Source organism: Ochotona curzoniae, unplaced genomic scaffold (genome assembly GCF_017591425.1).
Source record: "Ochotona curzoniae isolate NIBS_2020 unplaced genomic scaffold, NIBS_Ocur_1.0 contig_2699, whole genome shotgun sequence".
In the NCBI taxonomy this organism is placed as follows: domain Eukaryota; kingdom Metazoa; phylum Chordata; class Mammalia; order Lagomorpha; family Ochotonidae; genus Ochotona; species Ochotona curzoniae.
Genome location: NW_024465561.1, coordinates 687,171 through 696,959, shown reverse-complemented (window position 1 = coordinate 696,959; position 9,789 = coordinate 687,171). Strand labels below are relative to the sequence as shown.

Sequence of the window (9,789 nt, the reverse complement as noted above, 5' to 3'; positions counted from 1 at the left end):
GTGGGCAAGCACTGGGTGTTGGCTTTTTTTTTTTTTTTTCTTATTTATTTAAGACAGAGAGATGGAAAGAGAGATCTCCCATCCACTGGCTTGTGTCCCAAATGTGTGCAAACTCAGGTTGGGCCAAATCAAAGGCTGGAACTCCTCATGTGGGTCTCCCACGTGGGTGGAAGGGACTCAGTCCTTGGGCCATCCTCTGTCTCCCAGGAGGCACAGTCATAGTCACAGTCACTGGAGACAGAGCCAAGATTTGAACCCAGGCCTTAGGCTATGGGATGTTGGTTCTTAATTGTATCAACGGTGTGCCTTCCTGCCCCAAGGTGACCTTGGCCCAGCTTGCTTGGAGCACCCCGGGCTTGGTGCTCCACAAAGCCTCCTGGAGTGAATGAATGAGGTACCAGTGACGGGCCACCAGGGCTTAGGTGTTTGAATCTGCGTGGAAGCCCAGAAGGTTAGGACGTGAGGCCCCAGGATGCCGCCTGGTCCAAGATGTGCATTAGGGGCGTAGGGTTCGGGGCAAGGATCCCAGGCCCCTTTGCCAGCGGGGCCGGCCAGAGGTAGAAGCTTCCCCTGACCATCCCGCTCAGCATTGCAGGCTACCCCAGACGCCATGGGCATTCGACTCCTCCTGGCTCTCTGTGCCATCCTGCTGGCATTGGGCTGTGGTGAGTGCGGGGCGATCTGCTAGCAGCTTCCTGGGCTAGTCCTTTGCTGGGAGACCCTGCCTCTGTCCATCCCCACTCCCCTGCTGTCCTCTCCCTGCCCCTGGCTGCTTCCCCTCCTGCGGCCCCATCAACCCTCACTCCCCATCCCCCCCACGCTCTTGTGCCCCTGCAGCAGTCCAGGCGACCCCCGTCCCTGCACAAGATGAGCCTGCCCTGATGGAAAAGGTGCAGAAGTCCCTGTATGAGTACTGGGACTCGGCTAAGGCAGCCGCCCAAGGCCTCTACCACAACTCCTACCTGGCTTCCGTGGATGAGAAAATCAGGTAGCCACTGCGGAGACCCCGACAGCCGCCGCCTCTAGTCCGGGGGTGCAGCTCCCCCAACACCCCTCCGTCTTCTCTCCCCAGGGACATGTACACCAAGGGCACAGCGGCCATGACCACCTACGCTGGCATCTTCACCGACCAGATCCTGTCCCTGCTGAAGGGAGATGCCTGACACGGGGGAGGGGAGACTTGCGGCCCCCGCCACCCTCCTGCCAGGACCCCCTGGCTGTCCTGACCCACCACGGGGGGACCACACTCAGCTCCAGCCCCAGCAGCCCAGTCCCAGCTCTAGCCTGAATTTTGACCAATAAAAATAATAATAATTAAAAAAAAAAAAAAGACTGAATTCATTCTCTGAATTGCACAAAGCCTCAGGTTCTTCTGAGGCCCCCGGAGCCCACCCGGAGGGGTTCTTTCAGTCCAGGTGGCACTAAGTCAGCGCCCGCTGTATGCATGGGGGGTAGGGGAGAGGTGGCCATCAATTACCCGCAGGGCAGCCAGGAGCCCACTGTGCATGCAGGTCCAGTTTTCTCTGCTGTAAATGGACAAACCAGACAGTCCACAGCGGCCAGCTCTGGGCTGGCACTTTAAAGGTGCCTGTGACCCACATGGCTGGCCCCAGATGGTGTGCTGCGTTCCCCGCTTTGGCCTGGCTGAACCCCTAACTGTTGCAGGTTCTTGTGGGGGAGTGGACTAATGGTTGGAAGTTCTGTTCTCTTGCCTTTTAAATTAAATGAAAAATAAATACAAGTTACTTTCTTCCCCCCTTTTTCAATGTGCCATCATTGTGCGTTTGTCCAGTGGCCCCCTGTGACTGGGAGGTGGGGTGCGGGTTGGGCAGGGGAGACTGGCGTCCACATGGCCCAGCTGAGCTGCTGGCAGGGTTGGTGTCCAGCTGGGCCGGGGCCCGGGGAGTCGGGTCTCTGAAGGCTGGGTTCCTTGACAACTCGGCCACATTCGTCCTTCTGTGACGAAGTCCTGGGTCTATAGTCCTGCCCTGTCCCGCCCCCCACCAACATGGGGACCCTCCCAGTGCCAGCCCCTGGGTCCTGGCCCAAGTACAACGGGATTCCAACTTTGCAGTCTGTTTCCCTACTGGGAAAGGTGATGGCATTTCCTGGGCTTGCTGGCGCTCTGGCCAGGTCTTGATCTCCGATAGAGGCCACGCAGCCAGACCCCTGCATCCTTGGCTGGTAAGACACCGATGCTTGGAGGGCGAGGTGCCAGGTTGACCCCCAGCTCCAGAAGGGGAGGGTGGAAGAGGGTGTCTGGCAATGCTTGCAGGAATCACAGGAGGTGTCCGGTGCCAGGGGCCGCAGACAGGAGCACAGGTGCCATGGGGACTCGGCCGCTGGCCCTATTTTCTTCATTGCTTGGCTGTGACCCCGCAGCCAGGGTGTTTCGACGCCCTCAGGGCACCGTTCCCAGCTCCTCAGGCCGAGCAGCTGTAAGTCCAGTGGAAAACAGGGCCCCTGGGGAAGAGCTGTGGGCAGTGCCCCCGAGTCCCCAGAGCCTGGGAAGAAGTGAGGGCTGCCAAGCACACCCAGGGGGTGACAAGGAGGGGGAGACCCCGCGGGAACAATCCCGGCTTTGTGCTCTTGTTTCCCACGGACTTGAGCCAAAGCAAGTCACTGCCCAGGCCAGCTCTGCCTCCGGCCAGCCCTGGGCGGCTCCCAAACTCTCTGCCTCTCTCCAGCCTTACTCCCTTCAGGACCCCAGACCCCTCCTCCCCGAACCTAGAACTCAGGAGTCCAGCATCCCAGACTCCCTGTTTCTCAATTCAGGAGTCTGAAAGCCCCCACCTTTCTCCCAAATCCGCGCTGTCCAGGACCTTCAAGTGCGGGTTCTTGCCCCTTGGCCGCCTTTCCAGCTCCCTGACTGGTGCTGGGCGCCCCCTAGTGGAGGGCAGTGAGGCCGTCCCGGGGACTCTCCCGGCCCTTGGCGGTAAACAAGTGATTTAGTGGCTGGACAGCGGTGCAGCAGGAACGTGCTCCACAGGGACCATCCTGCTGCGACAGGGGAACACAAGTATATCAGATGTGGAAGGGAGAATGGGATGTAGTGTATCAAGGCCTTCAGTGCCATCTCATACAGGTGCTGGTTCAAGTCCCAGCTGCTCCACTTCCAGTCCAGTTCCCTGTTGAGAACCCGGGAAAGCAGCGGAGGATGGTCCAAGTTTCTGGAGCCCTCCACCCATGGGGGAGACCCGGAAGAAGTTTCTGGCTCGTGACATTAGCCCAGCACTGCACTGATGGTTGTGGCCACCCGGGGAGTGACCCAGCAGGCAGGAGATCTCTCTCTGTAGCTCTGACTTCCGATGCATAAATATTAAAAATAATAATAATAAAATGGGTGAGCATTTGGAACAGCAGTTAGGCCACCTCTCGGGATGTCCACAACTCACATCAGAGAGTTTCCGTTGTGCTTCCAATCTCAGCTTCCTGTGGGGCAGAGGGGATGGCTCCGGGGCTTGGGTCCCTCTTCTGCGCTTGGCAGACCCAGTGTGAAATCCGGTCACAAAATGGAGTCACTTTGGCTCAGGCCTGCATGAGCTTGCTAACCTGCTCTTCATGCTTCTGTACAAAATGGGTTGCCAGTTTCCTGCTTTGGGGGCCAGGTCACTGGGCTAGCACGCCCTGCCAGCAACCCTCGTCCCAGGAATCAATATTGCAGGAGCTACTCACCCATTGTTCCTAGACTGCCTCCTGTGGCTGCTGGACCACCCACTGTTCACCCACTGTCCTCCAGGGCAGCCTCCTGTGGCTGCTGGACCACCCACTGTCCCCCCACTGTCCCAGGGCAGCCTCCTGTGGCTGCTGGACCACCCACTGTCCCCCCCCAGGTCAGCCTCCTGTGGCTGCTGGACCACCCACTGTCCATGCATTGTCCCCGAGGTCAGCCTCCTGTGGCTGCTGGACCACCCACTGTCCATGCATTGTCCCAGGGCAGCCTCCTGTGGCTGCCCAACTCATCCACGGCTGTATAACTCACTCTTTCTCTCACCTTGGGGTCATCCCGGAAGGAGAGCTGACCCAGCCCGCTGGTCTGTTTACCCGCCTCCTCAATAAACCTTGGCAGAGTTGTCTGGGCTGCACGTCCTGGGGAGAGACTTCCAATGTAGACTAGAGCATTTTTTTTTAAAGATTTATTTATTTTTGTTAGAAAGGCAGATATACAGAGAGGAGGAGAGACAGGAAGATCTTCCATCCAAAGATTCACTCCCCAAGTGGCCTCAACAGCTGGAGTTGAGCTGATTTTGCCAGAGCCAGGAGCCTCTCCTGGGTCTCCCACACAGGTGCAGGGTCCCAAGGCTTTGGGTTGTCCTCCACTGCTTTCCCAGGCCACAAACAGAGAGTTGGAACGGAAGTGGAGCAGCCGGGATTAGAACCGGCGCCCATATAGGATTTCAGTGCATGTAAGGTAAGGATTTATCTTCTAGGCTACTGCACCGGACCCAGATTTAAACGTTTTTTAAAACGCACTCAGCACTTGAGCTTCAGTGTCACTTGCTTTCTGTGTGTTCAGCGTGCTCACTGTACCCCTGCTCTGCAAGCCTGCCTCTACACATTCCGGGGCGTCTATGGAGGGGGCTCCCAACTACCGCTACCTTTTCTCCTGCAGGTACTCCAGGCCAGGGCTGAAGGGACCACGCTCGTCTGCCAGCCCAACGGGGGACACACCTCCCAGCCCCCCAGCACACACAGTGTGATGTCACAAAGCCCAGGACATCAGGCAGGCTGAGCGGGGGTGTCCAGCCTGGAGGGTCCGGGGAGAGACGCCACTACAGTTGAGAGGCCTCGAGGAGAGCAGAAGAGACAGACAGTACAGCGATCAATATATATTTATTAGGTCCCAACGCACCGCCCGTCCTTCTTGACAGGTGATGATGAAGTTTCCTAGCAACATGGACCATGCAACCATGGGGCCGGACGCTTTGCACTGGAGACCCCGGGGTGAGGGAGAAAAGGAGAGAGCTGGTCCCGCTCTAGGCCTGGCTTCTACAGCGGGGAGAGGACTGTGGCCCCAAGAGCCACAGGTCCCCTCTGGGCCTCCCCCCAGCCCGTGTGCAGGGCCGCGAGGGCACCACACATGTGCACCCCGACCAGGCCGCCCATCAGCTTCCCACGTAGCAATGGGGTGGCTGTGGGAGCCCCAACCGGCGAACTATGAGAGCACAGAACAGGGGGACTCGTCAGAGACAGGTGTCCCCAGGTGGGGATCCCGGTGAAGGGCCCTTCCCTTTGTAAGCTCCAAACAGATCCAAGACCACGGACAGACCGGTTCCCACAGGCAACAATGCAGAAGCAAAGAAACTATTGCTAACTCGAGCTAGGTCCGCGTCTCATTCACCTCACGGGGTCTGGACAAGGACCCCGCCCTGGCTTCAGGCAGTTCTCACAGCCACAGTCACATACACCACATGAAGGACAGTGATGACTGGCTGGCCCCCTCACCCAAGCTCGGGGGGCTTCTGGCCTGTTCCCAGTTGGCCAGCCGGCAAGGGGTGAGACACCATCACTTTGGGAACCGCAGCTCAAGGTCTGGGGAAACGCTCTCCGGCCTGGGCTGGCCCCGAGTCTGTCATGGCGTTAGACTGGTGCTTTGTACAGCAAACCAAGCAAGGATCACAGGAGCCAAAACCAGCGGTTCATTTAAACAAAGCTTAGGAACCCAACATTCTCCCCTTTTCTGTTTTGCACATGAGGAATCTTCCTCAGACGCCTGATAAGTGTCGGTACTGTCGCCTGAGAACTGGAAGTTGGACGGTATTTATTTGGTCTTTAATGAAAGTTATTAACCTATTAAGAACGCAAGAGCTAAAAGTCAGGACAGCAATAATGTAATTGATAGAGCTAATAATGTAAATATTAGTTGGTCAAGGGGACTCATTAAACCGTGACTCAAAGCAACTTTCCCGTAGGCCTCCTCCTCTTAGCTAGTCCCTCCTGAACCTTGGCCATAGACGCTCCCCACGCTGGCGTGGTCTGCGTGGACACAGCATTCTCGTGCTAACGCGGCCGGCCTCCTGCTGTAGAAGGCTTAAGTCAAACCCCCTTCTATTTGGGAGCACTACTTCGGAGCGGGAGGCGAGTGATTTTTCCAGGTAACTTAGTGACCATCAATTCTCTCTGTCTCTCGTCTACCACGGCCCTCACGGTGGGCCGGCAGAGGAGCCATGCCAGGCCCGGCTAGCCCAGGGTTACAGCGGTGACGCTTCTCGGCGCCGAGGGGACCCCGAGTCCCGGCGGGAACACACGGCAGAGTCGGGATGATACACGGCAAACACGGTGACCACGACACAAGATTCCTGGGACTTGTTAAATATCTGTAAACTGAAGCAGGGCATGAGTCCCACTCCCCGAAAATGACTGCATGGTCAGGCCTATTTCCCGGTCTCCCCAGGGACAATGGGGGGGTGCTCTGTTGGTTAGAAATGTTAAAAGTTGTATTTAAGGCTATTGCTTCATAGAAAGGTTTACGTCAAAGCCTAAGCAACAGGCCGCTGTGGCATTGGGATTGGTGGAATTTAGGGCCTGATACGCTGACTCAGTTATAGAGGGGGTCCTTTGTGTTGTTTTCCTGGTCAAATTGATCTGGCCCATCTCTCTCGCAGGCCGTCGTATCGGCGGGACTAGTGGCATTCGGGGGCTCCACGTCTGAGTTATGAGCAGAATGCCTGCGGGGTGGCAGAGGTCATAGATCATGCAGCCAGGTCAATCTGGACAGCCATCTCTCATCCCTTGTTCCCTGCTCAGTGAATGTGACTTTTATCAAGTCACACTGGGACCCGCCGCAAGTTTCCAGTAAAACGGGAGGACCATGTTTCTGGTTTCATTGGCTGGACAAAGGAGAGTTGGATTAAATCAGACCCTTTAAGCGACCATTTCCAGTCCCCGTCGTCGGAGGTTCCGCAGCTCCAGCTCTTGCAATGATAACTATGCACGCCCCGCATTGTCTGACATTCTGTCCAAGGTGTCCGGGACACGCAAAGAACCCCAGCTTGTGTACAAAGTCTGGAGCCCATGGGACCCCAGTTAAGTCCCTTGGGCTGAAATACAGATCCGGCCACCACGAATTAAAAGGGTGTGTGGCAGTAGTCTGGTTTAGAAGTTCGTAGGTCTTACCGTTACTTAATTTCCAGGTGATCTCATAGGGTTGATGAGGACTTTGTCCGTTAACTGTAGCCCAGAGAGCGTTGAAATGGCGCTCATGGCGGTCAGGTGGCGGTCTCGAGTTGTCATCACTGTCTCCCGATGGAGTCAGTGTTGCCAATCTTGGCCACTTTTCGGGTGTTAGTTCTTGGGGATCATCTGGGTTGACAGTTGCCTTCCAATCCTTTCTGAACTGTTCCTTCTCTTCTGTACTGGCTCTCCGGACGTGGGAGTGATGAACCCAGGGTCTGACTCCGTCCACTTTAAGGGCAGTGGGAGTTATAAGAACAACATAGGCCCTTTCCATCTGGGTTCTAAAGGCTTAGGGTGATGACATTGAACCCAAACCCATTCTCGGGGCTCTAGGTCACGTGCAGGGGTCTGTGGTCTCTTAGATCCATTATACTGTCAAAGCCAGTGGCGTTGGACACCCTGAATCTGGGTATAATTTCTCCTAGCAACTTTTTAGCCCCTGTTATAGCTGTTTCCCGCTTCGTGGGGAAGGCTTCAACCCAGCCCGAGGTGCCTACCATTACTAACAGATACCAACCTCAGTAAAATCTACTTCCCAGTTCCTACCCGGCCACCAGGCCCATCCCTTTGCATCTGTATGTTGATTTCTTATTTTTTTTTTTTAGATCTATTTATTTTTATTATAAAGTCAGATATACAGAGAGGAGGAGAGACAGAGAGGAAGATCTTCCATTCGATGATTCACTCCCCAAGTGGCCACAATGGCTGGAGCTGAGACGATCTGGAGCCAGGAGCCAGGAACTTTATCCAGGTCTCCCACACGAGTGCAGGATCCCAAGGCTTTGGGTCGTCCTTGACTGCTTTCCCAGGCCACAAGCAGGGAGCTGGATGGAAAGTGGAGCTGCTGGAATTAGAACCGGCGCCCATATGGGATCCCGGCGCGTTCAAGGCGAGGACTTTAGCCTCTAGGCCACATCGCCGGGCCCTGTATGTTGATTTCTAACTCTTCCTGACTTTGTGACCTGGTAGGCCTGGCACTCATCCACGATTTTGCGGGTCACCTGTCACTGATACTGAAATCGAGGTCTGGCCGATTCCAGGAGGTCAGATGAGTCAAGTGACATAGATGGAACAGGCCCAAAACCTTGACCCTGCACCCTTGTGGGAGACCTAGAAGAGGCTTCTGGCTCCTGGCTTTGGATCTGCTCAGCTCTGGCTGTTACAGTCACTTGGGGAATGAATCATCGGACAGAAGATATTTCTGTCTCTCCTCTTCTCTGTATATCTGCCTTTCCAATAGTAATAATAATCATAAAAAAAGTAAAATGAATCTTAAAAAAATAAAAGAAAGACTGGATGGAATCTGATCTGGGTCCATGAGGTCCAGGGTCCAGGATGAACCGGTGAACCTGTACAATAACTTTAGGGTCAAAAGTTCCTTCCCTAGGCCGTCCAGCATTGAAAGTCGGCCATTCTACTGAACAGAAAGTGACTAATTTAGCTTTTTTTTTTTTTTTTTTACTTCAACCGATAAATTTTTACCTTGGCCTCTGACATCGGAAAAGCAGTTAACATAGACAGTGCACCAACTCTGTCCCGTAATTAGGCAATAAACAAAAAATTCAAATATGCAAAGACAAATGGATCAGGATAGCAGAAATCCCGCCCTGGAGGGGATCTAGGGGAACCAGTTTAATTTGGGCGGTACACACACAACAATATCAACATTAATAACAAAGCAATGTGCAAACAACCAGCAAGCAAAAAGACATTTATAACCTAAGACTATTTTACACCAGACACAAACACACTTCAATCAAAACAAACAATATCCTATGCGCGATTTCAGAGACTCAAATGCCCCGCTCCTTACCAAAGGGAGTTGACTGCTCTCGGGGCAGCTGTGCGATGGGGGACGCGTCCCTCACCTGCAACCCGCGACCCTCCTGCTTCAGACAAGTGTCTATGTTCCGTGCGGAGGCCTGTCCACAGGCGGGGATCCCGGACGATCCCCCAAATGCAAAGTCCAAGGACAGCTCCCAGACCGCGGACAGCCCAGTTTCCACACGTAACAATACAAAAGCAAAGAAACTTTATTGCAAGCTCGAGCTAGGTCACAGTCTCACCCACGCCGGCTTGAGGCAGTTCTTAAGCTCAGGGACACACCAATACAGGTCAAATTGCTCAAGGGGACAAAGGGGACCTTTGTGATTGGCTGGCTTTCCTCACCCAAGCCCCTTTTGGGCTTCTCCTAATTGGCCGACCGGCTTGGGGTGAGACACCATCACTTCGGGAACCGCAGCTCAAGGTCTGGGGAAACGCTCTCAGGCCTGGGCCGGCCCCGAGACTGTCATGGCGTTACACTGGTGCTTTGTACAGCAAACCAAGCAAGGATCACAGGAGCCAAAACCAGCGGTTCATTTAAACAAAGCTTTGGAACCCAACACCTTCCGCCCCGAGTCCGAGTATGGCGGCCCCGTGGGCTCCTTCCGCGCCGACGAAGCGCTACGGCGGCCGCGGAAGCCCAAGCACCACGGACCGCAGAGGCCTCGGAAAACACGGCAGCTCGACCTGATGGGTCGGGAGGGACACAAGCTCCTAAGCCGGCCGGCCGACGCCTGACATGTTAGCGTTCTAGCGGAAGAGAAACGCGCCGAGGGGGAGACGCGAACT

The 9,789-nt window shown here is 55.2% G+C and overlaps 1 protein-coding gene across 1 annotated transcript; it reads left to right on the top strand.

The window, feature by feature from the left end:
* Positions 1-610: 610 nt before the first annotated feature.
* Positions 611-1,321, top strand: APOC2 (apolipoprotein C2). Its single transcript, XM_040976228.1, has 3 exons — positions 611-665; positions 838-988; positions 1,073-1,321. The coding sequence occupies exons 1-3, from the start codon at positions 611-613 to the stop codon at positions 1,161-1,163; spliced, it is 297 nt and encodes a 98-aa protein (XP_040832162.1). The 3' UTR covers positions 1,164-1,321.
* The last annotated feature ends 8,468 nt before the right edge of the window (positions 1,322-9,789 follow it).

What these genes read in the sequence shown, in the direction of transcription:
- APOC2 (XM_040976228.1), top strand. Translation starts at nt 611, where the DNA reads ATGGGCATTCGACTCCTCCTGGCTCTCTGTGCCATCCTGCTGGCATTG. An exon ending in CCTGCTGGCATTGGGCTGTG is followed by an intron (nt 666 to 837) that starts GTGAGTGCGGGG and finishes GTGCCCCTGCAG; the next exon opens with CAGTCCAGGCGACCCCCGTC. An exon ending in TCCGTGGATGAGAAAATCAG is followed by an intron (nt 989 to 1,072) that starts GTAGCCACTGCG and finishes TTCTCTCCCCAG; the next exon opens with GGACATGTACACCAAGGGCA.